At 39.5% G+C, this 27,873-nt stretch overlaps 2 protein-coding genes across 2 annotated transcripts in view; both read right to left on the bottom strand.

Moving 5' to 3' along the window:
• LOC138971380 (apoptosis regulator BAX-like) overlaps positions 1 to 6,803 on the bottom strand; it is a 19,226-nt gene extending 12,423 nt beyond the window's left edge. The window contains exons 1-2 of the mRNA XM_070344112.1: positions 6,583 to 6,803; positions 1,754 to 1,915 (exon numbers count right to left, since the gene is read on the bottom strand). Coding sequence (XP_070200213.1) covers positions 1,754 to 1,915; positions 6,583 to 6,631 — 211 coding nt within the window. The 5' untranslated portion in view covers positions 6,632 to 6,803. The remainder of the gene's footprint in view (positions 1 to 1,753; positions 1,916 to 6,582) is intronic.
• Positions 6,804 to 9,624: 2,821 nt separating this feature from the next.
• Positions 9,625 to 27,513, bottom strand: LOC138971379 (apoptosis regulator BAX-like). The gene is made up of 6 exons (XM_070344111.1): positions 27,378 to 27,513; positions 24,428 to 24,586; positions 23,128 to 23,212; positions 22,474 to 22,609; positions 15,921 to 16,019; positions 9,625 to 15,603 (listed from the first exon to the last, which is right to left on the bottom strand). The coding sequence occupies exons 1-6, from the start codon at positions 27,418 to 27,420 to the stop codon at positions 15,499 to 15,501; spliced, it is 627 nt and encodes a 208-aa protein (XP_070200212.1). The 5' UTR covers positions 27,421 to 27,513; the 3' UTR covers positions 9,625 to 15,498.
• Between the last annotated feature and the right edge of the window lie 360 nt (positions 27,514 to 27,873).

Here is a 27,873-nt window from a genome sequence, read left to right on the forward strand (position 1 = left end):
TGTTAAAACCGTTAGTTGTGTGACTAGACTGACAGGCCATGCATTTCCCCACAATTTTCAGAGAACAGATAGACATTACATGAGGCAGTGTCTACATAGTGAAACGGACAACACAGACACTCCCGAAATAAAAAATCAAATTCGCAAAAGCAAGGTTCCTTCCTTAAAATAATATTCAATTCAATTCAATTCAATTACACTTTATTATCTGAATGCAACAAACAGAAATTTTTATTTTGCCTCGTGTACGAAATAACATCACATACAAACACACTGTCAGAACACATAGACACATAAAAGTACCCCCACAGCTCGCAGATCACTGATTTAAACGAGAACAAATTAAAGTGTCTGGAATCTGCTCGCATGCGTGTCAGCAGTGAGCGTTCACATGTGTTGACTCAAAATTGCTGGCCGCGACGTGATAGAGTCTAGTCGTTGAAAATTACTCTTGTATTGATATCCTCATAACATTCATTCATTTTAAGAAATAACATGAAATTTAGTACTATTCGAAACTGTTATCGCTCTTTAAGCACGCTATTTTTACATTTAGTCAAGTTTTGACGTAGAGGGGGGAATCGAGACGAGGGCCGTGGTGTATGTGTGTGTGTGTGTGTGTGTGTGTGTGTGTGTGTGTGTCTGTCTGTCTCTGTGTGTGTGTAGAGCGATTCAGAGTAAACTACTGGACCGATCTTTATGAAATTTGACATGAGAGTTCCTGGGTTATGATATCCCCAGACGGTTTTTTTCATTTTTTCGATAAATGTCTTTGATGACGTCATATCCGGCTTTTTGTAAAAGTTGAGGCGGCACTGTCACACCCTCATTTTTCAATCAAATTGATTGAAATTTTGGCCAAGCAATCTTCGACGAAGGCCGGACTTCGGTATTGCATTTCAGTTTGGTGGCTTAAAAATTAATTAATGACTTTGGTCATTAAAAATCTGAAAATTGTAATTATTTTTTTTTAATAAAACGATCCAAATTTACGTTCATCTTATTCTTCATCATTTTCTGATTCCAAAAACATATAAATATGTTATATTTGGATTAAAAACAAGCTCTGAAAATTAAAAATATACAAAATTAATTATGATCAAAATTAAATTTTCGAAAATGCAGAGGGAAACTGGATCACACGGGTTCACGATGGCTCAGGGGTAAGATAAACCACGCAAAAATAAATTCTTTGAAAATTGCTCGCTCTTTACGTTCGTAGGGCACCTAGGATGTTCCCATTTGGTGAGCGTTCAAATGGAAGGGTGTTTGTACTGTGTGTAAAAGCCTGACAGTATCTGTGATGGTTTACGGGAGGCTTACTGTGCCTTTAAGCTTTGCTTTTCTCAATTTGATATTTTGGGATGTTTGCGTTGTCTGTCCGACTCTTTAGACACTATATCTCGTGTGAAATAAATCTGTTTGCTGAATATGGTGTGAGAATGAATGGCCTATCTGGTCATATTTTGACATAAACGGTTTAATCACAAAGATGTGTACACAAGCACATTTGCCTAGTTTTTATTTTTTTTGTATGATGTGTAAGCTTACTATAGAAGTAAACAATACAAAATTAATGTTGCCCCGGCCCAAGACAGAATTAACATCGCCCAACCCTCACACGCCTCTCTCCCCCCCCCCCCCCCCCCCCACCCCCACCCACCCACCACCTACCCCACTAGTATACGACCGACCAAGTCCCAGTTTGTCTGAAAACCAACACTGATACACAAAAGGAAGTGACCGGCCATACCTTCTAGCTTTCGCCGAGGGGCACGGAGTTGTGACAGTATTTCAGGGTCCGTGACACCGTCTCTTTCTAACTCTTCAAAAATGTAGCTTTGAAGCATGGGGCGAGCTTCATCTTCGGCTACGGCCCTTGCTGTAAGATTCGGTGCTGACTCGTCGCTGTCATCTGTAAAATAAATGTAAATGTATATACACACAATTGTAGGCACACACTAACGTAACGCGCGGCACGCACGCGCACGCACACACACACACACACACACACATCACACAATCACACACACACACACACACACACACACACGCACGCACGCGCGCGCACACACACACACACACACACACACACACAACGACCACACACACACCGCAAACACACACACACACACACACACACACACACACACACACACATCCGTACAATGGGTCGGCTTTGTTTCTCTCCGAAGAGCGTACAAGGAACTTAGTCGATAAATATCGACAGGGGGCCGACTAATGGTTTAAATGTGAAATGTGTGTATAATAATGGGTGTGGGTCTGAAATGAAGTTAGGTAGTAGTTAACATTTGTTTTGAATAATTATTGGTATTTTGACAATGTGGGTAGCATGGAAATGTAAGCATTTGAATATAAGTCTTTAGTAGCATTGTACCCAGGAAGAGAGACCAGAGATTGCAATAGCTTGTGTGGTCTTTGAGTTTTGTTTTTGGAAAGATATTGTTAAAGAAAAAGAAGACAATTACAGTAATGCAATATTTATTGTGAAAACCAACGATTGTACAAAGAACATGTGAAGCAACATTATGTCTATGATGATGTGAAGAAAATTAGTTATGATTTATACTATTATTATTTAGACTTGAGACTGACAGTGTTGTGACGAGCGTTGGCTAATGGTAACGAGTACATACCAGTGTGTGTAGTTGTGGTTTGTGTGTGTGTGTTTGCGCGTTGGTTTGGATTATGGGTGTAATTTGTAAAACAGATGTGACAGTAATAATGGAGTTCACATCAGTGAGGTTAGTTTGAAATGAAACACACGCACGTTTTTGAAAAAAACAATATGAAATTTTGAACCATGAGATCTTTATTAAATAATAAACTGAACATCAGCAAAACATCAAAGCAATTATTAATAAGGTTTGAAAAGCTTGACTTACTATGTTAAATAGTGGATTGAAGGCTGAAAACGTCATTTACAAATTACATCTGAGATAGGGAGGGCGGGTGGGGGAAGTGTTGAAAGTGTGGATGAGAATTTAAAAAAAAATGCTGAGTGACAACAGGGAGGTTAAAGACTGCCCTTTTCGTAGCGTTCATTAATTAATTCCTATTGTTTACATGTGCCAATAATGTTATAAAACTGTACCTAAGGCGGGGACATAATAACGATTGGCTGTAGCTTTCGAACACAGAAAAAATTATTTCAGTATTGCAAAGTGGTTTTGATAGTGTCGAATGTAAACAGAACAGTCTCAAAGTGAAAGTGGATGTTTTCCGGAAATTGCGAAGTTAACAAGAATACCGGCAGAAAAGCGCGCTTTCCTGCTTAGCACAATACGCTACCGCACTAATCTGGCGTGTCAATATCACTACGTTTTGGACGTGGAAGGTGAGCGATTTCCTTCCGCCCTCAGCTAATTCAAGAAATCACCCCCCCTCCTAGGTACACGTGCACTCAAGTTAACCTCTGCTTTGACCTGTGTGCCAAGAGTCAGATGAGAGAGAGAGAAAGCGAGACCGAGAGCGAGAGAGAGACTGAGAGAGAGAGAGACACACACACACACATAGACAGAGACAGACATAGAAAGACAGAAGCGGAGAGACTCAGAGGGAGACACAGATAAAGACATACATACAGAGAGAGAGAGAGAGAGAGAGAGAGAGAGAGAGAGAGAGAGAGAGAGAGAGAGAGAGAGAGAGAGAGAGAGAGAGACTCACTCACTATTAGGGTTTAACGTCCTCTTAGACCAACCGGTCTATATTGGGACAGGTATTGGTAATACGTTGAAGATATGGTGTGATACTTTGATTCGAACCGCAAGGCCGCTGTGGCTGTCTTCTTCGACACACCAGCATTGGGTTTGTCTCGTCAAAGTATCGAAATACGATCATGATAATCGGAGACGAAAGATGATGCATGCGTGTCTTCGTGTTTTCCAAGCCCTGAGACTTTCGCTGTGAACGTGGGATCTTTTTCGTGCGCATGTGTGCACACGGGGGTGTTCGGACACCGAAGAGAGTCTGCACAAAGTTGACTCCGAGAAATAAATCTCTCGCCGAACGTGGGGATCGAACCCACGCTGATAGCGACCAACTGGCTACAAAGCCAGCGCGCTACCAACTGAGCTACGTCCCCGCCCGGAGAGAGAGAGAGAGAGAGAGAGAGAGAGAGAGAGAGAGAGAGAGAGAGAGAGAGAGAGAGAGAGAGAGAGAGAGAGAGAGAGAGAGAGAGAGAGAGAGAGAGAGAGAGAGAGAGAGAGAGAAAATGTAACTGATCTCGTGAGAACGGTTGAGGCCTTGCAAGGTTTTGACGGCAACAATAATTATTGTAGTTCTCTAAGACTTTATTTCTGTTTGATTTGTAATATGTTGGGAAGACATATTTATCAATTGATCAACAAAATACAACATAATACAAAACGACACAACATTGTTAAAATCATTATTGGCCAACGTTGAACGTTTACGAAGGCCTCAATCTTCCCGCGCCGTAGACCAGATTAATAGGTGCTTGATTTTGGCATTTTGATTTACATAACATTAAACCTTTCTTGGGGTTCATGGTCATGGCAAGAGCCATATTAATATTATATGATGTATGATTTTATATTTCAGCATATGTGAATTAGGCCTACATGTCATCATACCAAACTGTCATACATTTTTATTCCTACATTATTCTGATTGATCACAACCAAAGCTACTATCATTGGACACATCCAAATGCAAGCGCCTGTTTTTATTGACAACTTGCCATTGATCTAAAAATATATTTTTAGATCAGTGCAACTTGCTTGGATCTCTTGTTTGGCATGTAGGTAAAATGTACAATGTATTTTCTGATTTGTGCACAAAAGCTTTTCTTTTTCTTCTTTTTTTTTAACATAACAATGTTTAATGTCACTGTATGTTTGAAAGACCATGGTCAAATTTGTAAAACAAATGTTAAATTAGAAAATAAATAACATTTTGGTTCATGATTTTTTTCCAACACCTGTGCTGAAAATAAGACATAAAAATGTTGGTATATAAGTCACTCAAATGCAGTGTAGGATGAATGGTTTGAGTTTGTTGCGGTTAACCCTGCACAGTTCGGCCTTTGATGTTTTTGTTGAACAATTTTGCCGTCACCCCTCCCATAGAGTGACGTATTTCACAACTTCCTGTGTTACACAAACTCAGTGATGACCAATTTTGCCTTCACCCCTCCCATAGGGTGACGGATTTCACAACTTTCTACTGATGAACAATGTTGCCTTCACCCCTCCCATAGGGTGACGGATGTCACAACTTCCTGTGTACACAAACTGATGACGTATTTCACAACAAAATGGCGCTGCCCATGGTCAACCTCGAAACTATCCGTAATAAAGAAGGGGTGGCTCAACATAGGAACAAGGAAAACATGTTCTCTTGCCAACATTAGAACGTGATCATTTGAAATGACTCGTTCAACACTTCTGTAAGTGTAACAATGTCGATATTCGCCAAGAGATTTCCTTCTATATGTGTGTGAGTGTATGTGCGCATATGTGTGTGATATTGTGTTTATGCCCGTGTGTGTGTGTGTGTGTGTGTGTGTGTGTGTGTGTGTGTGTGTGTGAGGGAGGGGTGGCACTATAATTTATATTGTCAAGTGACCACGTGGCAAGACATATATGAAATAATGGCATGGGGGCCAAGTACGTGGCTCTGGGTCGTATCGTACTGTAATGTACACCCTGTTCAAAAACATTCGTACTGAGCATAGATATATAGTCATATTGTCACGAGTATCTACTGTGATAACATAATTATAAGCCCAACATAGGAGCAAGGGAGTGTCAGAGGTAGGGAGCACTCACGGGTACCTGAGAATATCTACTTTAAAATTATTGGTAGAGCCAAACAAATTGATTAGCTGAATGATGCTAAACTAGTAAATAAAATTTAAAATACAAATACAAATCGGCAGCTTTCTTGCTTTGAAGACTATTTTTTTCTGTTCAGATGGTTTCTTCGAATCAAGAGCCTTTATGCTGTGTGGAAACTTCGTTGTCAGGCATAAGAGCAAATTGAGATAACTCATGGTTGTCTAACTCGAACTGACTAAAATGACTTTGTCATATACCCGCAATGATATCACTTTGAAACAACAATGGGTCTTTCTTTTAAAGTCTTGCCACGTGGTTGACAATATAGATTATAGTGCCACCCCCTCCATCCCCGCGTATAAGACCACCCCGACCCTTTCAACCTAGGCTACAGTAGTTTCCCAGAAATCTGCACAGTTTACCCCAGTCCGATTTTCTCAGATGTGTGTAGGTCTCAAAAGAGGCGTGGCACACACACACGGATTGTCAGTTCAAATAATTATATAAACGCCTGTCGCCGCCTTTAGATGAGCTAGGTAGAAAAAATTTCAATGTTATTTAAGCTTAGTATATATGGTACACATATATATCTTACTTACACATACATAACAGAGATTTATAACCTTTTGGCAAACTCACGGTCTTGTCATTGGCACATTGCTGCTTTCAGCCACTCGATCTAGACTGACACGTCCAAACTCATCTGCCTGGAAACGAAGTATCACTGAATTTTTAAAAAACACAACTAAAAAACACCTACCTTCAAAACCGGGAATAACGGGAATAACTTCTACAACAGTTGACGCCATTGTGATTGTTAACAGATGCTGTTAACTGTTGTCACAATCACTTTGACATGTGTGTCACTTTGTCGATCCGGCCAAGTTCTGAGTACGAATATCGACAGTGTCCGACTGTGAGTATGGTATGCTTCCCGCACCGGTTGGCCTCATGCAATGCCTTTGTAAAAACGGAAAATCCCGATATAACAAACACTGCATGACTCAGTTGCTGACAGGTAGGCTTACGTGTCAATTTCAAAACTTTCAAAACGTTCTCTCTCTCTCTCTCTCTCTCTCTCTCTCTCTCTCTCTCTCTCCCTCTCTCGCATACAGTAACAGAATAAGCAGAGATTCAGTGGTGTGTGCACATGCGTGTGCGGGTGTACGTGTCAATGTCTGACACAATATCACACACAATCAAACCCATATCCGCACATACAGTCTCACACACTCAGTCACACACACACACACACACACCGTGGCAAACACACACTGAAACATACACACACATGTAGTGACACTCACCGCACACACACACACACCGGCACGTGACACACACACACACGCACACACACACACCGTGGCAAACACACTGCACCGACTGTGAAACACTGACACACACCCGCACGCACCGTGACACACACACACACACGGTGGCAAACACACACTCAGTGTGAAACACACACACACACGCACGCACCGTCACACACACACACTGCACACACTAGATGTAGAAACAGCTCATCACACATGAAAGTGGGAATGTAGAACTCAAAGGTGACTTGTGGGGAAAACTGCGAACTTATCAACCGTTTTTGAAAATATTTGTTACTGATTTTAGAACGTGCACCATTTCAATTGTAACAGCCCAAATAAATTGGAAGTCCCAAGAGTTCATACAGATACCAAGAGTCAAATTTAATGTGATTCGTACTGACAGCTATAGGGTTATCGCCGTGTGCTCTCTCAAAACATGCTGCGGTCACGCCATGGCTGGGCATCGCTGTGGTATTCATCCTAAAACTGATTATCAAGCGTGTTTACAGGACTAGCCTGTGTCATTGCTTGAATGAAATAACACGGTAATTAATGCCTTAATTTGGGTGCGAAATTCAGTGTCGCAATAATTTTTGACTAAGTTTGGAGCGACCCGAGCTGTTATTGATTTTTGGTGAAATGTTAAAATGGGTAGGGTGCACACAACGCTTGGACACGTTTTTTTTTAAGGTAGACTGTCTACCGTTACACCTTACACCAACACTCATGCCTGTTCCTCATTCATTTAATTCCAGAATTGTAACCAATACTTCTTATGTTTAACACATATTTTTTTTATGATTATCTCATTTACCCTGTAATGGGGAAAATGTAACATGTTTCTTAGATGGTCATTTAAATCCAAATAATAACTAAGATGGCTTTTTAGTCTCTTTCTTACTTGTGTGGCATATACACAAACAGTGGGTTTTTCTGTTTGTCTGTTGTTTTTGTGTTTTGTCACTGTCCTGTGTGCGTGTGAATGAGAGTTAACGTTTTCTACCCCCACCAACCATCATCACCCTGCACAAAGTGTATAATATACCATCATCTAAGAACCGGAGTTAATCTCTTAAAAAAAGGTGGTCCAAAGTTTTATCAATCAGTTTTATCATATTATGGAATAAATATGTTCTCCTTTATCGGTCCATCCCCATTCCAAACCTGTGTGAAAAAATCAGGATCTTACCCCGGTAATAAACAAATAGCGGATCAATAACCCTGTCACCTCCCCTGTAGTGGCCAGGTCCCCCCTCACTCCCTCCCCCTGATAGCTATCATCAAATCAAGTTCCCAATAGGTTGCTTGCCTGTGGGACATGAAGCACCATCAACGGCATATTATTCAAAAGCAAATCTGTCAGTCATCCTGCACAAAGTATATATATTGTTTACAAAACTGGGAATAGATGTGCAGTGATTTCCTGTTAACTCGACCAAATTAGGGGTGGGGCGGGTTGGGAAGTTGGTTGGGGTTGCGGTGCATTCACGTCAAATGTGCTGTAACTATTCAGCCGAATATTTTTGTGAGCTACATTTCATCCTAACTGGATTCTTTCCCATCTTCCAATTGAAAGCAACAAAAATAAACTTCTGAAAAAGAAGAAAAAGAAAAACATCAACAACAAACAAATCCAGACAATTAAAAGACTACATCCAGTTGGTCCATGTTTTCACATTTAATGTTATCAACTCCACATCATTCACACAATCAATTTCAAACTTAATGACTTGGAACATCACTCGTCTCAGCATCAAACTGCACTCTTTGCTGTAACTCAAACCCCTACAGTGAATCTACACAACATTTCATATCATGAAAATAATTAAGGCCTGGTCACATCTGAAGGAAAGTGAACTGCAATTCCCGTCAGACGAAAATGTATCAAGAAACGTTGGTGTAAGTATAAAATGTTAAATAGACACAAGTAACACAACTTAAAGTTTCCTTCAGGTAAACTTGAAATGACTATTCACAGATGTTGTTCGTAACATTGTGTAATTTGATCTCCATCTCAAGATAAAGAAGCCCTTCTTTTCAAGACCTAATTTTCTCAGGTTTTTTAAGGGTCTTGTTTTAAGCGTGTTTTATTCATTTTCTTTGATACAACAACAAACAATAACAACATTAAGAACGTTAACAAGCAGACTGCTTATGTACACGTTCTGGAGGGTCTTAAAGACAAAACATCCAAAGGAAGAAGGCCACAGAGCTAAATTTAGCGTTGCCATGATGAGAAACTAGAGCTACATCTGCCACGCGCCAATGTTGGTCTTTAAAAGAGGGAAGGGGGGTGAGCGGAACGGGGAACTGTACCAAGAAATAGAATTGGACCGACACACATGCACCCTAGGACACGGCATCACAACACTGTATTTTCATTACTGGATAAGGTACAAACCTCCATTTAATCACTACACACAAAGGCAAAGAAACTCATTCTGAGGATGAAAGTGTTACAAAAAAAAATTAAAAAAAAAAAAAAAGTGCCACAGATTATGCTACTTCAGTGTTATTCACACCTGGGTTTTTGACACATATGCCTAACCAATCTGAGTTTTACAGTCTACAAGAAAAAGAACAAATCAGTCCCCCACCATTACCTTGAATACCTTAACACAACGTAGCACCCAACTGCACAATGAGAGTGAAGCAATCACACACTAGAACACAACATAAAACTGTACAGTAAGACAAAATAATTATAGAAAATAAAGTAAGTACAATGTACTACTTTACACAAACAGTTTCGCTCGGTTGTTTTGAGTTTTGACACAGTGCGAAATGGTTCAGATTGCACAAACACCAATTCAAAGAATGCACCCCAATAACATACAGTTGTACTTGACTGGTTTTACGCAATGTGCAATGATTAGTTTTGCATTACTCTAAAAGAAAAAAGACAACTACTTCACAAAACCCAATTCAACAAAATAAAATTACTTTTACACAGTGTGCAATGGTTGTCATTCCACTGCTGTGAAAACCTACTGCTAATTCTGAGAAAAAAACCTGAGTCTCTAAAATATGAATATTGAGTCACACTACCTAGGTGAGGGCCTGTTTAGGTGTTATCAGCCACCTGCACTTCTTGCGCAATAACTGAGGTCTTTAACATGCCACGGCCGTGATATTGAGATGAAACATGAATGGCATCTGAGTCATCATATAAATTTGACATTTGTTTCTCTGGAGCTGGATTCGATTCCGTGACCTTGAGATCACAATTAAGGCCACCGCCCTTCAACTGCGCTACCAGACCACCTCTTTCATTAAATTCTAACATGAGGACTGATACCAACAGAGAGTATAATTTTGTCACGTGACACAAAATCCCACTGAGTTTTTCTTCATGGAGTATGAGTAGATATCACACAAAAATGTCATATATGTAACTATACATATTGTGCAAATAGGAGGTCCAGCTTGTGTAAAGATATATTAGAAACATGCAGTGATCAATAGCTTCAGAATGAACAGATACACACTACACAGTTAGAAGAAATATCAGTCAATGACATGGTAACCACACAGACATGCGCACACAAACAACACACTGGTCTTTTACAGAACGTTATGACAATGCAAACGAAAGAAGAAAGCTTGGACTGTCTACGTGACAACAATGTGAACAGATACCGCCCATCCCCAATCATACCATTTGAAATGACAAAACTGTCAACTGTCAACACACACGCACACACACCACAGCTGTTGTAGATATACTGGCCTTTACGTAAGAATATGATAAATAAAGGGAAGTAAGATTAAAGATTGTTTAAGATTCTTTACGCGAAGGTCACAAAAACAAGCAAAATTAGAGAAACACTTACAGACATACCCATAGTTTAAGCTCATAACAGACAATTAATCACCACATTTTTTGGGGCTTCTTCTTTCTTTCTTTATTTGGTGTTTAACGTCGTTTTCAACCACGAAGGTTATATCGCGACGGGGAAAGAGGGAAGATGGGATAGAGCCACTTGTCAATTGTTTCTTGTTCACAAAAGCACTAATCAAAAATTTGCTCCAGGGGATTGCAACGTAGTACAATGTACTACCTTACTGGGAGAATGCAAGTTTCCAGTACAAAGGACTTACCATTTCTTACATACTGCTTGACTAAAATCTTTACAAAAATTGACTATATTCTATACAAGAAACACTTAACAAGGGTAAAAAGAGAAACAGAATCCGTTAGTCGCCTGTTACGACATGCTGGGGAGCATCGGGTAAATTCTTCCCCCTAACCCGCAGGGGGAAGGCCATAATCGAATCCGGATTTCCGCCATATACCAGAAGAATCCCACCCATGGGAATGGGGTTGGAGAACAGATTGGGGAGAGAGAGAGAGAAGCAGGGACGGAGAAGGGAGTGGGGACGGAGAAGGGAGTGGGGACGAAGAAGGGAGTGGGGGCGGCGAGGGTATAAAGATGGAAAGGGTTATAAGGGATGAAGAGAAGTATAAAGGTTGGAGAGGGAAATGGGGACGGAGACAGAAGTTGGTACAGAGGGAAAAGTGGGCGCAGTGAGGTAAGTGGAAAAAGTATTGAAGTAAAAGTATCCCCGACTATAGGTACAAAAACACACAAAACATTTTACACACAAGCTAGATTCCTGAAGTAACTGTGCTGCTGAACAAGTTGAGTAGAAACAGAATCCAAATCATCGCATTCACACTCAAACTCTTAGTCTTAGTATTAAAATCACCACAGTGCTGGTAAAAGAAAAGAAAAGTAATGCATACATGTTTGATGTAACAGGAAAAACAACAACCGTCATTTGCAACTGGCTCAGTTAATAAACAACAGAAACATCATACTTTATTTCACATGCAGACTTTGAGTAAAACAAAACCAAAGGAAGCAGCAACAGTATTGAGACTTACAAATAAAAATAGTGAGTAGGTGAGCAAGTAGATGGAAAAAAGACAACGCTTGGCATCTGAAATGACCAAAAACAGGCAGAGGTATGTCACAAACAGGCCTGGGAATGGGTAAAAGTGGTTTGGGCATACTGGCGGGAAAATGTTGCATTTTAAGCATTTTTAAGGGCACACGCAGGCTCTTTTCTTACACAATTAGAAAAGGACTTCGTCGTAAATACGACGAAAGGCGTATCATTCCCAGGCCTGAACAATATTTTGCAACACTCACATACGTCAGTAATCACATAACACTCTTGTAATCAAACTAATCATCTAACAGAATTAGTAAATAACACAGTAAAACCTCTGTTTTAAGAACCTCAGTTTAACCCCACCATCTAGAGAGAAATTCAAGTTTTACGCCCTCACCGCAAAGCCATTAGGGGCATGTTCCTGGGTTTTAACCTGACTTTTAGATGAGATACACAAGTGTATGCGTGTTTAGGTGGTATCAGCCATCTGAACTTATGGCAGAATGACCGAGGTCTTTTACGTGCCACTGTGGTGACACGGGGGTGGGAGATGGATACCGTCTCTGGGTCTGCACATTTTGTTGACCTGTGTCCGTCCCGGCCCGGATTCGAACCAGCGACCTTCCGATCACACTATCTACACCAAGATCTGATTTTGATGGACTTTCTCCTTAATCATTTAATGTGTCAGTAAACGTTACCACTGTTTAAGACTTCCAATTTGTTAAGACCTGAATGTTTAAGATTTAAGGAGGTCTTGAAATAGAGGTAGCACTGTATCCAGACATTACTGTTTGTTTCACACAATAAAATACAGAAAATCACCAGACACTTTGTCATAACTTTCTACAAGCACTCCACACCGGCAAACGGATCACTATAAAAAATATATATATGCATTGTTATTGTCAGTACACAGTTTCCTCTACATCCACTTTGCATTTATTCAGTGAATTTCATACATCTGTAATCAGGGTACCCTGGAACCCCCTTTAAGTCCTTGTTTCATCACATTGTCTGATCGTAAGGTCTGTAAATATAGGGTGACCCCCAAAAAATGCAACCCACAAAAATGCGAATAACTTCTACATTTGTTGACAGAATTACTTCATATTCGGTGTACATTAACACTAATAACACTAACTTCAGCTTATGCATGTCTCATCCACATAGTCGCAATTCTGTAGGTCAAATCACTTCATATTCACTAATTCAGTGTACACTAACTTCAGCTTATGCATGACTCGTCCACAGTCGCAATTCTGTAGGTCGAATTACTTCATATTCAGTGTACACTAACTTCAGCTTATGCATGACTCGTCCACATAGTCGCAATTCTGTAGGTCGAATTACTTCATATTCAGTGTACACTAACTTCAGCTTATGCACGAGTCGTCCACATAGTCGCAATTCTGTAGGTCGAATTACTTCATATTCGGTGTGCATTAACAGTAACTTCAGCTTATGCATGTCTCATCCACATAGTCGCAATTCTGTAGGATGAATTACTTCATATTCAGTGTACACTAACTTCAGCTTATGCATGTCTCATCCACATAGTCGCAATTCTGTAGGATGAATTACTTCATATTCAGTGTACACTAACTTCAGCTTATGCACGAGTCGTCCACATAGTCGCAATTCTGTAGGTCGAATTACTTCATATTCAGTGTACACTAACTTCAGCTTATGCATGAGTCGTCCACATTGTCGCAATTCTGTAGGTCAAATGGTCTCACAGTTTTGGGGGGTCACCCTGTATACCTCAATTTAAAGACAACCACCCTTTCAAGACCTGATTTTGATCAGATTTATTATTATTTCATGGGTGTTACTGGGAAAAATCAAAAAACCTGAAAGGCAGGGGTCCAAAATGCTCAAGTTTGAAAGAAAGTTTCTGGATACCGACGAAACCAAATCATAATAAGCAAGATGGCGGCAAATCCAAGGGAGCGAACCGAGAAAGCACGCGAACCGGTGTCAAAAGTCGGATCGGAACCGCTGCTCGTTATTTCAACTTAGCGAAACGAAGCTTTTTTTTTTTTTAAAACCCGGAAAACCGGAATTTCCGGCTTCAGATTTTTTCAAAAACCGGAAATCCGGCAAAAGCCGGAAGAGTAACACCCATGGATTTATTACAGGTCTGAAAAGGGGGGATCCACTGTACTCAAATGTAAAACTCTGGCTAAAACACCTGTGGCTTCCATAGAATTGCTAACTCAAGGAGGCAGCTGCAAGATAAGTGTTCACCCACCCTTCTCACTCAAATCTCACACTGGAATTCATTTCGCAGGAACTATTGAAGTTTTTGTTACACCGGAAAAAATCTCCTCTTCTTCCATCAGAAAACGTTCTTTCTATTGTACCCTTACATCAAAATACTTTGAAAAATCATGAAAACTGATGGCTCTCATTGCTGATAATACCAAGAGGAATGTGATTTGGTTTCCCCACTCTACAGTAGGAACCCCCTTTCAAGACCCACACTCATCTACAACCCCCCCCCCCCCCCCCCCCCCCTACATATCTTTTCTGTCCTTCCTTTTCTTTCTTTATTTGGTGTTTGTCGTTTTCAACCACGAAGGTTATATCGCGACCGGGAAAGGGGGGAGATGGGATAGAGCCACTTGTTAATTGTTTCTTGTTCACAAAAGCACTAATCAAAAAATTGCTCCAGGGGCTTGCAACGTAGTACAATATATGACCTTAGGCCAAAAAAAATAATAGGTGTGGTTACGGTAACATAGCCAAAAAAAATAGGGTAGGTAGGTAGGCAATCACTTTTTTTTTTTAACTTTTTTTTCTAATGATTGTGTACAAATTAAACCTACTTGACAGGGAAATAAGTGTGCGACACGGGCGCTTTCGCTTTCATTGCGTTTTTTGCACTCGTTTTTTTTTGTTTTTTTTTGGACAAATGTAATAAAAAGTTATAGGATCGGCCCCTAAAAATAGGGTAGGTCGGGTTACCGTAACCACATCTATTTTTTTTTTAGGCCTTACTGAGAGAATGCAAGTTTCCAGTACAAAGGACTTAACATTTCTTACATACTGCTTGACTAAAACCTTTACAAACATTGACTATATTCTATACAAGAAACACTTAACAAGGGTGAAAGGAGAAACAGAATCCGTTAGTCGCCTCTTACGACATGCTGGGGAGCATCGTGTAAATTCTTCCCCCTAACCCGCGGGGGGTTTTCTGTCCGAAGCCCTAGTAAGTTTACCCCCGTTTTAAAGCTCTCCCTTTTAAGACCTGATAAAACGAGGCTTCTACCTGTAAACCTTTTCCCTTAATATTTACATTCAAAAACTGTTCAAGACATGAAAATAAGCTACTCCCCTTACCATCAAGAGGAACCTGCATAATTTACTCTCTACTTGTAATGCCTCAAATCCACCCCTGTCAGCAGCGCAATACTGGTTGACGTTGCACGCACTCCCTAGTATTCCTGTCCTCAACTCTTGTTGTAGAAGTAGATGCCAGCTGCAACAGCCATTCCTGCTCCTGTCACCACGGCAACCTGCTGCCAAGTGGCGCCAAAGTACTCTCGGATGGCCTCCTGAAAGAGATAAACAGAGTTTTAAATGCATGGGTTCAAAGCACACCTGAACACCACATGTACTATGGACCCTCTCCCCCACCCTCCTTTCAAGACTCTGTACAAATCTGGGAAAATAAGGTCTTAAAAGGAAGTGAGTCTTAAAATAGAGATAAACTGATGGACGATACTAGCAGAAAATCTGAGAAAAAGGATTTTAAAGAGGGGATTTAGGCTTAAAGTGTAAGCAGCAATTGGAACTTTCACCCAAGTGAAAATCTAACTGCTTGCAAAAGTATTATTCCTGTTCATGGCAAATACTGTAAATAAACACTCACCCAACCTCCTCTGTCGATGATCCACTGAGCCAACTTGTCACGGATGATATCAACAATGAGGTTGATGATTGCTCGTATCAATGGTACCCTGTCCAAAGCCTGAAACATACACGACATCAGGAATAAACACAATGATCAAACTTTAAAAAAAAACAAAAAACAGAACACATAAATCATCACACAAACATTCACACATTTCATTCTTCTGAAGCAACAATACAAAATCTAAACTTATTATTTGACCTTAGCTGATTTTTCTCAATATTCCAGAGATGTATTACGTCTTTAAAAAAAAAAATCAGTGATCTATTATTCTGCAGTTACTAATTTTTTTCCCTAAACGCTAGTTTAAAAAAATCCAGTAGCCCATGCAGGGATGGCCAAATTGTCCGCCCGATCACCAGAGACGAATACAAAAAAACGCTGGGGTAGCAGAAACCGCCTGGCACCTCGCCAGTGAAGTTCTGGTCCAATGCAACACTTTTGGTAATAATTATGGAGTTTCAAAGCCATAAACACTGCAGATGCAGCAACTGTGAAATGTACCGGACCAGCAAAATTTCTGGCAAGATAGTGACTTTCTTGAAGTTACTCGCACAGCTGGCTAGTTACAATTTTGAGATTTGGCCATCCCTGCCATGTTTTAAGCCCATGATGTAAAAGGGGAAACAATACTGGTTTGAATCTCAACTCTACCTTTTTTCTTTGCATCTTTTTCGTTTTGCCAAATGTTACCATGGCTGTCACAAAACACAACAAAGAGAGACATAAATTATCAGGATTAACCCTCAAAAGACTTTTCTTTTTATCTCCATCGCAGAAGTTGACAGTTCCGAGTTGAAAAGTGGGAATTCAAAAGACTGCAGGATACATAAGTTGTGAGTAATGAGCCACACACTGACACAGTGTACATTTATGAGTGCAAGGAAAACCCAGGTTAGGCAAGCTATTCAGAAGCAGTGGATATAAAAACTGTTCATCTTGTGTGAAACCAATGTTACACACGTAAATGCAATGGAAATGTATATCAAAACTATCATATGCATGTGTTCTTGTACTAAAGTTACTCAAAACACAGAAAACCTACATATTATATATAACAGACCCTCAAAAAATATACTTTCAAACAGAGTACAGATTTGCGTCTACCAATAATGCTTGTTATAGAGGAGCTAATATCTTAATTTCATGTTACTTTATGAGAAAAGGTTCCAAAAATATAAATGCCATGAGACAATAATTTAAATAGTTCCCCATAGTTGTAGTGACTGCTGTCCCATCATTCCTTAGCACATAGGATGATTATTTGTTGTTTTGTATGTTGATATAGTTGTTAAGATGTATTGATCAGTGGTTACTTTTGCATGAGCGTACAATGATACATTTTGGGTTGTTCTTAATCTCCTATTTGGAACTTCTGTGTTATATCAAAGTGATGTATATTTGTGATAACCCAAAATGCCAGTACACGTAGCAGATCTAAAGCATGAATTAATTTATTCAGGCCTGAGCAGAAAGCGAAGCGCATCAAAGGGGAAGAAAATGTGGTAATCGAAGGAACAAAGTGTGAAACAAAAGTAAAACCAGAGCTGTGTGTATTAGCAGGGTTTGTGAAAACCAGAGTTTAGAACTCGCCCACTGGATCAATGACCTACCAAATGTCACTTAATTGTCAGAATTTGGACAAGTCAATAAGCAAGACTTTCACATTTACAAGGAGCTAGACTAAGAGTGAGAACAAAAGAAAAAACACAGAATAAAGTCTGGAAACCCAAATTGTTACAGAATACTCTTTAAAATGAAAAATACACCATTCACCAGTAATGCTCAGAGTGAGAGAATATCATCTGTGCACAAAAAAGATCCATCAGGCAAGCAATCAGACGGTCGACTGTGAGTCGTCGGTTTTGTTAAACAGCCACAAGCTATAACTCTTTTGGCACTTTTCGTAAGTGTTGTTTGATCACAGCATTTTTAAAGGGCTGCACTTTTAAAAGTTCACAATAAAAATTTGAATAAAATAGATGGAAAAGGCCGCGTTCAAGGGGTTAACTGTCAAAAAGACCGTTTGACACGTTCACCATCAAATTACATGAAAAGTTCCTTTTCTGTTGCAAGGCTTAGGGGTTGGGATTCACACAAAAATTGGTTTAACTTTGAAAAGCGGTGCCATTCTTCATAGCAAGTGCCTTTGTTAGCAGGATGTAATCTGTGTCAACTAACCACCATATTCAATGCGGACTCAGCTAATAATGTCAACTTCTGCAATGAAGACAAAAAGTACTCTTTGTATTCTTGTATTTATACCTCACTTCTCAACGAGCACTCTAATTTGTTAATATTTCAGTCACTCTTAGTTTCAGGGTATAACTCTGTGAAAAACTAAAGAATCAAAATAAATAAATTACGGAATAAAGACAATAGTGTAATTGGATGTAGAATACTATTTCTTCACACCCATTTTGTTTTAAATGTCAGAAGGTACTCTACAACTTTTCTTCAACAATACACAATGCAGAAGGATTATGTCCTCTGAAGAAAGGTTTTTCTGATCAATTTCTCGGGGGCGAAATCCATTAAAAAGAACATGAAACAAATTAAGAGTCAAAGACAGCAAATGACAAAAGCAATGCAGAAAATAAAAACAAAATCATTAACATACTTTTACAAAACTATAGATAGAAAGCAGCAATTTTTTCAGCAGATAAATCAGGCATGGGAATTGAAAAAAGGAAAAAAAGGCTGAACATTTGTAAGTAATGGCAAAGTCGATGGAGTGAAGCGCCTAGCCCTGCTAGGGGGGTTCGGGGGCATGCCCCCCCCCCCCTCCCCCCCCCCCCCCCCCCGGAATTTGTTTTCTCCAAAGAACCCAAATGGTGCAATTTGGTGTCTTCTAAGCTCCAAGTTTGCCATTAAATTCAGTTTTTAGAACCATTTTTGCCTCCCCCATTTATTTTTTCGGCGGACACTTTTGCTTTTTCGGCGGGGAAAAAAAAATCGGCGGAAATTTGAATTTTGGCGGACAATTCCCATGCCTGATAAATGGATTTTATGCCATGTGATTTTGACTCCCTTTCTTTCTTTTTTAATTGCACTGAGCATGACAAACGAAAAAGACCACAAAAGGTAATTCAGAGTGTCGGCAGGTTTCACGGTAATCAGACTCTTTGATGTGTGTAAACTTTGCCTTCAAATTACTTGCTTACTGTGTTGATTTTCATCATTTTTTCTGCTTGGCATGAGTAAGTATGGTATTTGCAATACAAAAAAATAAATAAAAGCTAAAATGTTTGTGTTTGAGCAATTATTTGAGCGAGTTTTTCGAAGCGAACGTGTGAATCCTGACAGACACCATTTCCTTCTGTCACATGACCCCATCTCAAAGTGTGATTCAAGCAGACACGAAAATAACACACAAAATTATGATAATGGGGTTATTAATTCAATTAATACACAAGGTTAGTCTCTGACTAGATAAAATAGGGAAAAAATATCAAATGGGAGCAGAAAACCGTTTCTGGAAAAATTTTCAATCGCCACCGAAAGTGTCTGTCAGTAAAAAAAACACGTGCTTTGTTTGAAAAGCAAAGCCTAATTTTACACATCGCGTGCTTTTGTCTGTTATTCTTGCTTGTGAACATCATTTTATTGATGTTCTTCACTGGAAAGCAGGTGTATCATCAACAGTATCACAAAATCGCAAAGAATGAACATTTTTGTTGTGATCCGACCGGTGTCTGTAGACAGAATCACACGTTCGGCAAACTTCGTTTTTAACGGAAATAACCGAGCCTTTCATCGGAAACGACGTTTCAACCGCTTCATATCGTCTGCAGGAAGAAAAAGAGGAATGCGATACCCAGTGAGTAAAACATTTAATCGTTTTTAGTGCCTTTTGATCAAGTTTTGTTGCGTCTGTCAGCAACGTTCGTCAACCCAACGTTCGACACAGCGACGCACCCATACGGATTTGCAGCGTTTGCATTCGGAAAGTGAGGGATTTGTGAGTTCGTTTGCATAATTTCAATCGCTAGTAGGTTTTCCCTTCGTCTCCCATTGTTGTGTTTGCATGTTATTGGCATTTCATTGTGTAAATTGAAAGTTTGTGAGTAACAGTAGTACAATCTGTCGAACGTTGGCGACGCTGACAGACAGAAATGTTTACTCCACGAAAAATTGACTCCGGAGTAAACTTCCCGTAAAAATCTTGTACGAAAAAAGAACTCCACAAGGAACTAAATTTTTACTCCCCAAATATTTACTCCCAGTAAACATCTCGTACGAGAAACTTAGGGCCTACTCCTTCGTTTATAATTCGCGCAATATCCCATTTACGTGCAATCCCGTTTTGCCGCCGTCCCATTTTGGCGACATTTCACAAGCCAAGCGTCATCTTACTACCGCATCCCATTTTGGCGCAATCCCGTTTCGCCGCTATCCCATTTTTTAAATTTTTTTAAATTTTTTTTTACATTTAGTCAAGTTTTGACTAAATGTTTTAACGTAGAGGGGGAATCGAGACGAGGGTCGTGCAGTGTATGTGTGTGTGTCTGTCTGTGCGTGTGTGTGTGTGTGTAGAGCGATTCAGACCAAACTACTGGACCGATCTTTATGAAATTTGACATGAGAGTTCCTGGGAATGATATCCCCGGATATTTTTTTTATTTGTTTCGATAAATACCTTTGATGACGTCATATCCGGCTTTTTGTAAAAGTTGAGGCGGCACTGTCACACCCTCATTTTTCAATCAAATTGATTGAAATTTTGGCCAAACAATCTCTGATGAAGGCCGGACTTCGGTATTGCATTTCAATTTGGTGGCTTAAAAATTAATTAATAACTTTGGTCATTAAAAACCTGAAAATTGTAAAAAAAAATAATTTGTTTTTAAAACGATACAAATTTACGTTCATCTTATTCTTCATCATTTTCTGATTCCAAAAACATATAAATATGTTATATTCGGATTAAAAACAAGCTCTGAAAATTAAAAATATAAAAAATATTATTAAAACAAAATTTCCGAAATCGATTTAAAAACAATTTCATCTTATTCCTTGTGGGTTCCTGATTCCAAAAACATATAGATGTGATATGTTTGGATTAAAAACACGCTCAGAAAGTTAAAAAGAATTGAGATAAAGAAAAGCGTGCTATCCTTCTCAGCGCAACTACTACCCCGCTCTTCTTGTCAATTTCACTGCCTTTGCATCGAGCGGTGAACTGACGATGCTAGGAGTATACGCTCTTGCTGTAAAAATGCAGTGAGTTCAGTTTCATTCTGTTAGTTCGACAGCTTGACTAAATGTTGTACATGAACAAAGTATGCAAACCAGATGATCCAGCGACGTCGTTCCCAATTTATGTCCAATGGACGTCTACCCACAACACGCCACTGGATGCCGCGTGGTCAGCCAACCATGTGGTGCCAGTCGTGAAAACCAGGCTCTTTGTCCCACAGTGAGACATTCAAGTTGGGGACTTTGTGACCGCTGACTTTGTCAGCATGGATGGAAAGGTGGAGAGATACAGGGCGGTGATCATCCCCAAGTCAACCCATTTCCCCGATGGGCCAGATCGAGAGGAGATCTGTGTGAAGTGTTTGCGCGCAAAAGACAATGGGAGATACTATGTCTTTCCTAATGTTGATGACATTTCATGCTTGCCAATGGCTCAGAGAAAAAATCCCACCAACCAACCATGAACAACAGGGGGGGATTACTTTTTTTGACATGTGACCAAGTCTCATTTGAGCGTTCACAGTGTTACCTGAGAATAGCACACCCCCTTGAATTGGGACCAAAGAAAAAGCGTTCTATATATGCATTTTTGAATGCTTTTCTAAAGTCATAAGTTCATTTGTGAAAAAAAAAAGAAATTAGGGATTGTTTTGCTGAATGCATGCAGTTAAGAAATTGACCCCGTTTTCAAATTTAGGGGGTAGGGTTGCCCCATAGCCCACGTATGTCTGTGTGACTGTGTCAAGTATTCTTCTTCTTCTTCGTCGTTCACTAGAACTGTGTCAAGTATCAATCTACTTTGCGTAGAAAATGTATAGATGTTTGTTTTTCGATTTTAGAATGATTTCTTAAGCTGGCTAGAACTTCTGAGGTCTACAGGAAACGATAAAGATAAAAAATGTACTAAATATAAGTAGCGTCCTTTATCTTACCATTGTTCTGATCAATGCTGTCCCTTTATTTGCAAGTTAACCATTTTTCTTAATGTGTTCAAGGAGTATGTTAAAAATTATTATCAATGGTTGCTTTAAACAGCACCTTTGGGCAGTTATTATGCACTGAAGTTGTAAAAGCATGTTTTGGGGGTTTTAGGATATAGTGTCTTGGAACGCCAATCATCTTGGAAATACGAATGTTCATATAATTTTTTTTACTGTTTTGGATAGATAAAAAGTTGAACTCTTGGTGCAAACTGTTTTTTGGCCCCTGTTTGACTATTTATTATTTTGGAATATTGTGTGTGAGGGGGAAACTGCAATCCTCAATATCATGAAACGTGCCTGTCCAGAAAGAGAGGAAAAAAACCTCTTACCTTCACACAAACTTTGTATGCAAAGTAGAACAGAGCTACAACCCTTCCCCAGTTAAAGACACCGTCTGAAAATATCTGTGAAGCTACACTGTAGAACGTCTTTCTTTCCGCTTCTGGTGGAACTTTCTTGACTAACCTGAAACAGCAACAAACAAACAAAATTAAAAAAAGATATAAGATGAAACAGGTTTCTTGAAAATGAAACAGATGAGACTAACACATTTGTACTTTCATTCGAATCTGGCCTCACAATGTCTCAAAACACACACTTGATGCAAAAGCAGAAGCAACTTTCCCTGAAAATGGGTGTATTTAACAAATCCATACTACCTTCTGCATAGTTTTTACAAAAAATAAAGCACACCCAGAAAAAAACACCCAGATATTTGGATGGGACAAGCTTTGCGGAAATCAACAAATTTGCTGAGGAGTAACGTGACAGTAAACAGCATTGCCGTAGTTCTGTGTTCAGAAACCTCTTTCACACAAAGTGACACACACACTATTAAATGCACATCAACACACACTCTTCAAATTTCTGACTTCTGTCTAGATCATCTTTAGTTCGCTGAATTTCTCTTTCTCTTTCCTCACACATACGATGATACACACTAAAAAAAAAAACACACACACTCGAAACAATTGGACACATACTCTTGAAGTTTCTGATCCCTGTCTAGCTCATCTCCAATGCAGCGTAAGGCTCTGGCAATCTCACGAGAGTGATGCATTGGTGGTCCTGGGAAAACAGACATCAAGGTCAGAAATAATCCACCGAACAAACATCACTGACTACTTACCTACGTACATAGCTAACATATTCTCTACAATCTGTTTTTTTCTGCATTACATGCATAAAATAGAAAAAAGCTTTTTTTTTTTGCAAAATAACGTAAAAATATGGTTTTTTGGAAAGAAAAAAAAATCCCGACCTACGGACCCTATTTTTTTGGCCTATGTTACCGTAAACAGACCTTTTTTTTTTTGGCCTTATCATTCTTGACCTCAGTCTCTTCACACACAAACATTGTTGATGCTTTCTATTGAAAGAAACACACTCAGTTGTGACAATATCAATTTTAAAACACATTCACAAGACTCAGAAAAATGTGTTAACACATAAATTGACTGCATAAAACAGTTACAGTATGAGCATGAGAACTGTTACAGTGCTCATTCTGAGTAAGTTCTGTTCCCTTGAAAAATGGAGTCAAATGAAGCAAAACCTACAGACTGGATGAAGAGAAATCATAGCTTGTCCAAAAAAACAGTCGGATCTTCTTTTTAATACCCCCCAAAACATGAAAAAAGCTGGTCATAAAAAGGAGCAATTAAGCCTTTAAAATGATGTCAATTGACAGATGTGGTTATGCAGGGATCGCTTTTACCGGTAATTTCCGGTATTTTACCAATCGAGATTCGCCAATACCGATAAAAAAAAATGGGTGCTCGGTCAGATTGTTAATTGGTTTGACCGGGGTAAAAATAAAGAGTGGAAAATAAAATCCTTTATAAAGAATCCATGGTCTGTACGAGAGTGAGAGAGTTGCATGGCTTGTTATGACAGGTGTCATGTTGATACAATGTTGCCATTGTCTCATGGAAAACAAATTGATGAGGCTTGGTGTCGCAAGGTCGTGTTAACAAAAATGACCCAAATTTATTCCACAGAAAACGTCTGCGTGTCAATGGCATTGATAAACATTGATTTAGTCATTGTTTGCCTTTGACTGGTTGCCTTGGCAGGTTGACCGATTTGCGTGAGAGCATTGTGGTCAGCTCATGATGTCATACCGGTTTGAAAGATATCTAGCACGATCACTGGTTATGAAAAGAAAATCAGGAGATGCAAGGTCTTAAAAAGATGGTTCTACTGTTCAAGCGTTCAAAAAAACCATTAGGCCTAAAACAAATTAGCTGTTATTTTCCATCTCAAGGCACAACTGATGCATACCACAGGGTGTTCCCGGTTCTTGCAGATCCGACACAACTGGAGCATTGATAATCCCATCTCGCACCATGCGATCATGAATGAATGAATTCAGCAATAAACGTCCCTGATTGGCAACATCATTTGTATTCAAGTGGTCTTTCTGTGTCTTCCTTTCTTCCTCTGAAACAGTAACATTTGCATGAATTAAAAGAAACATACCTTAATCTCATGACCTGAACTGTGGTAGATCCTTGTTAAAATTGAGAATTTAATGAAAATCATTTGATAAAATCATAAAATTGTACAATGGGATCGCGTAAGCAAGGTAAATAAATCTGGCCTGCCAGGTCAGAGCAATGTGTCATATCAAAAATGAATTATATGACCGAAGAGCAAGGCCTGGGAGTGGGAACAAAAAGTACTGTATGTAGTGAATCAGTTTGTTTATTATTATATTTGATAATGATATAACGCTTTGTTTGGCACGATTTTTGTAAAGAAGCAACAATTTTTCCATTGGAAACTTCTCCCACTCTCTCTCTCACACACACAGCGAGAGACTAGGAGTACATTTGTACTTATCAACAACAAAAAACAGCACAGATCGCCACACCTTGTCAGCTTGTGGCTAAAATGAAATGATGTTCAGTAAACAAAAGTAAATCAAGTCTAAGAAGAATGTCATGGAAAGATCTGATATGTTCTCAGATAAATCGTTTGCAATCAAATACTGACACAGACACACCCATACATGTATCTATTAGAAATAGAAACACACACACAGTGATGTACATTTTAGTCGGTCTCCGGTCTCTGACCGATCCAATTTCCCCAGGACCTATAGCTTTAACCCCAGCAGGACACAGGTCCGATTAACCTACAGAAGAAGTGGTCAAGGGTCCGATCGTTTTTGACAATGAAGCGGACATGCGGACTGTTCAATTTTCAAGAGGAAAGCTTGTTTCGGTTTTGCCAAGCGAAAGTAAACACTGCGTGAGGAAAGCTGGTTTCGGTTTTGCCAAGCGAAAGTATGCACTACGTGTGACCAGTTTGTTGAGTGAACGAGGCACCATATGGGATCTGATTCTTTGAATTAATTTATCCTCAAGTTGGATCAAGAAGAAACAAGAAGGGCAAAGCCCATACGACTCACATGCTTGACATCAAATAACTAAACCTAGCAATGACATCATACACTAAGAACTGCTTTACACATTTTTCCTACCAAAATACATGACCTTGACCCAAGGTCAAGGTCATCCAAGGTCATGCAACACAAAGCTGTTAATTCAAGACATAGGAAGTACAATGGTGCTTATTGGCCCTTTCTACCATGAGATATGGTCACTTTTAGTGGTTCACTACCTTATTTTGGTCACATTTCATAAGGGTCAAAGTGACCTTGACCATATGTGACCAAATGTGTCTCATGATGAAAGCATAACATGTGCCCCACATAATTTTTAAGTTTGAAACAGTTATCTTCCATAGTTCAGGGTCAAGGTCACTTCAAAATATGTATACAATCCAACTTTGAAGAGCTCCTGTGACCTTGACCTTAAAGCAAGGTAAACCAAACTGGTATCAAAAGATGGGGCTTACTTTGCCCTATATATCATATATAGGTGAGGTATTCAATCTCAAAAACTTCAGAGAAAATGGGAAAAATGTGAAAAATACCTGTTTTTTAGGCAACATTTATGGCCCCTGCGACCTTGACCTTGAAGCAAGGTCAAGATGCTACGTATGTTTTTTGGGGCCTTGTCATCATACACCATCTTGCCAAATTTGGTACTGATAGACTGAATAGTGTCCAAGAAATATCCAACGTTAAAGTTTTCCGGACGGCCGACTCGGGTGAGTACATAGACTCACTTTTGCTTCGCATGTGAGTCAAAAAAGAAAACCGAACCCATATGGTGCCTCGAGTGCATTCATTGGCTCAGCAATAAATCGTTTAAACCAATGGGAACCACCCGTGCATGTTCGCACATGCGCAAGGCATTACTTTTCGTCATAATATCCAGAAAAAAAACCGTTGTGCGTTCGAACGAAAATAAAACGAAAGAGAAACGACATGGGTCCGAAAAAAAAGCTCAAAGCAGATAAAAATCAGCAGACATTGATGTCCATGCTGCGTTCGCCAGCCACTGTGGCTTCAGCTGAACCAACAACAACGTCAACCGAGAACGAACTCGTCGAAGTGGAGAGTGATGGTGAAAGTGCAACTGCAAGTACGTCAACGAGCACGAGAGAGACAACCCAAGTCAAAGAGTTGAAAGACAAGAAATCACGTTCCTTCTCTGAGGAATGGAAACTGAAAAATCTTTTTAAATGCGGTTTTACGAGTCGTGTTTTTGTCCTATTGAAATTGCAATCTCAGGACACCGTGTCCTATTGATTTTCAGTCTTCAGGACAATTGTCCTAAAGGCTGCTAGAAAAATGTACATCACTGCACACAACAGATTATTTGTCAAATAAATAATCAAGAATCACGTCAAATGAAATGTCCATTGGAACATTCAAATAAATAAGTGCCCATTTAAGAAAGTGTCTTGTCGACGAAGTATCCATGTCTTTCCTAAAAGTATCATGTATCCACAGATCTCTCCTCTCTGTTTCGGCACGACTTAACATGGTTGTTATACGTTCCTCCGTGGTCTTGTTAAAAGGTGCTCCTCAAAAAACGTATCTAAACGTTGGATTGATAAGATAAACTTGGAACAATTACCAACCCCACGCACCTAAAAACTGCACAAAATTACAATATTGCCAAACCGCTTGTTTTTCCACAAGAAGAAGATATGGAACTGAAAGTATAACAGCAAGGAAAACACCGGAAAACATGTAGGGCCTATCTGGAAAGGGCAGGATGAGGTCAGCTCGGGACTTCGCTTTCTTTTCGCTCAGAATTCCTCTTACAGTCTCCAACCACTCAAATAAGAAGTTTCAACAAACAAGAATACAAACCTGTTGGAAAGAAGGCTGATGGCTGTTGCATCTTACTCGCCATTGTTTCTCAAACACGGCAAACACAACGAGGATTGGTTTCGTTTCTACCACAAGCAGAAAGGCGCAGACATGTTGGTTTGTATGCCACCTACCTTGCTAGGGGAAGTAACTCAGTTCGACTTTTCAGCAAACGCGCACCGAGGCCGCAGCTTACTTTCGTTTCTGATGAGTGGAACTGTGACACTTTCCAGTACGTGGCTTATCATTAGTGAAAAGGGAAATGAGTCATATAAAAAAAACACCACTAGCAAAAACGCTAAAAAATGTCAAAACAAAGAGATAATTAAAAACGAATGGAAATTTGGATGACTGAAATACTGACTCACAGAAACTCAGCGAACACTGAGACATCAGGTGTGAAATGATTTTTACAAAGTGATAACTACATGTGTGTGTGTGTGTGTGCGTGTGTAGTGTGTCAGTGTGTGTGTGTGTGTGTGTGTGTGTGTGTGTG

This window comes from Littorina saxatilis, linkage group LG7, assembly GCF_037325665.1.
Source record: "Littorina saxatilis isolate snail1 linkage group LG7, US_GU_Lsax_2.0, whole genome shotgun sequence".
In the NCBI taxonomy this organism is placed as follows: Eukaryota; Metazoa; Mollusca; class Gastropoda; order Littorinimorpha; family Littorinidae; genus Littorina; species Littorina saxatilis.

Bases quoted from the DNA above. Each gene is read 5' to 3' on its own strand.
- LOC138971379 (XM_070344111.1), bottom strand. From the start codon at position 27,420: ATGGCGAGTAAGATGCAACAGCCATCAGCCTTCTTTCCAACAG. The intron at 24,587-27,377 runs GTTTGTATTCTT...TTACTGTTTCAG, and splicing joins ATCAGCCTTCTTTCCAACAG to AGGAAGAAAGGAAGACACAG. The intron at 15,604-15,920 runs GTGAGTGTTTAT...TATCTCTTTCAG, and splicing joins TCATCGACAGAGGAGGTTGG to GAGGCCATCCGAGAGTACTT.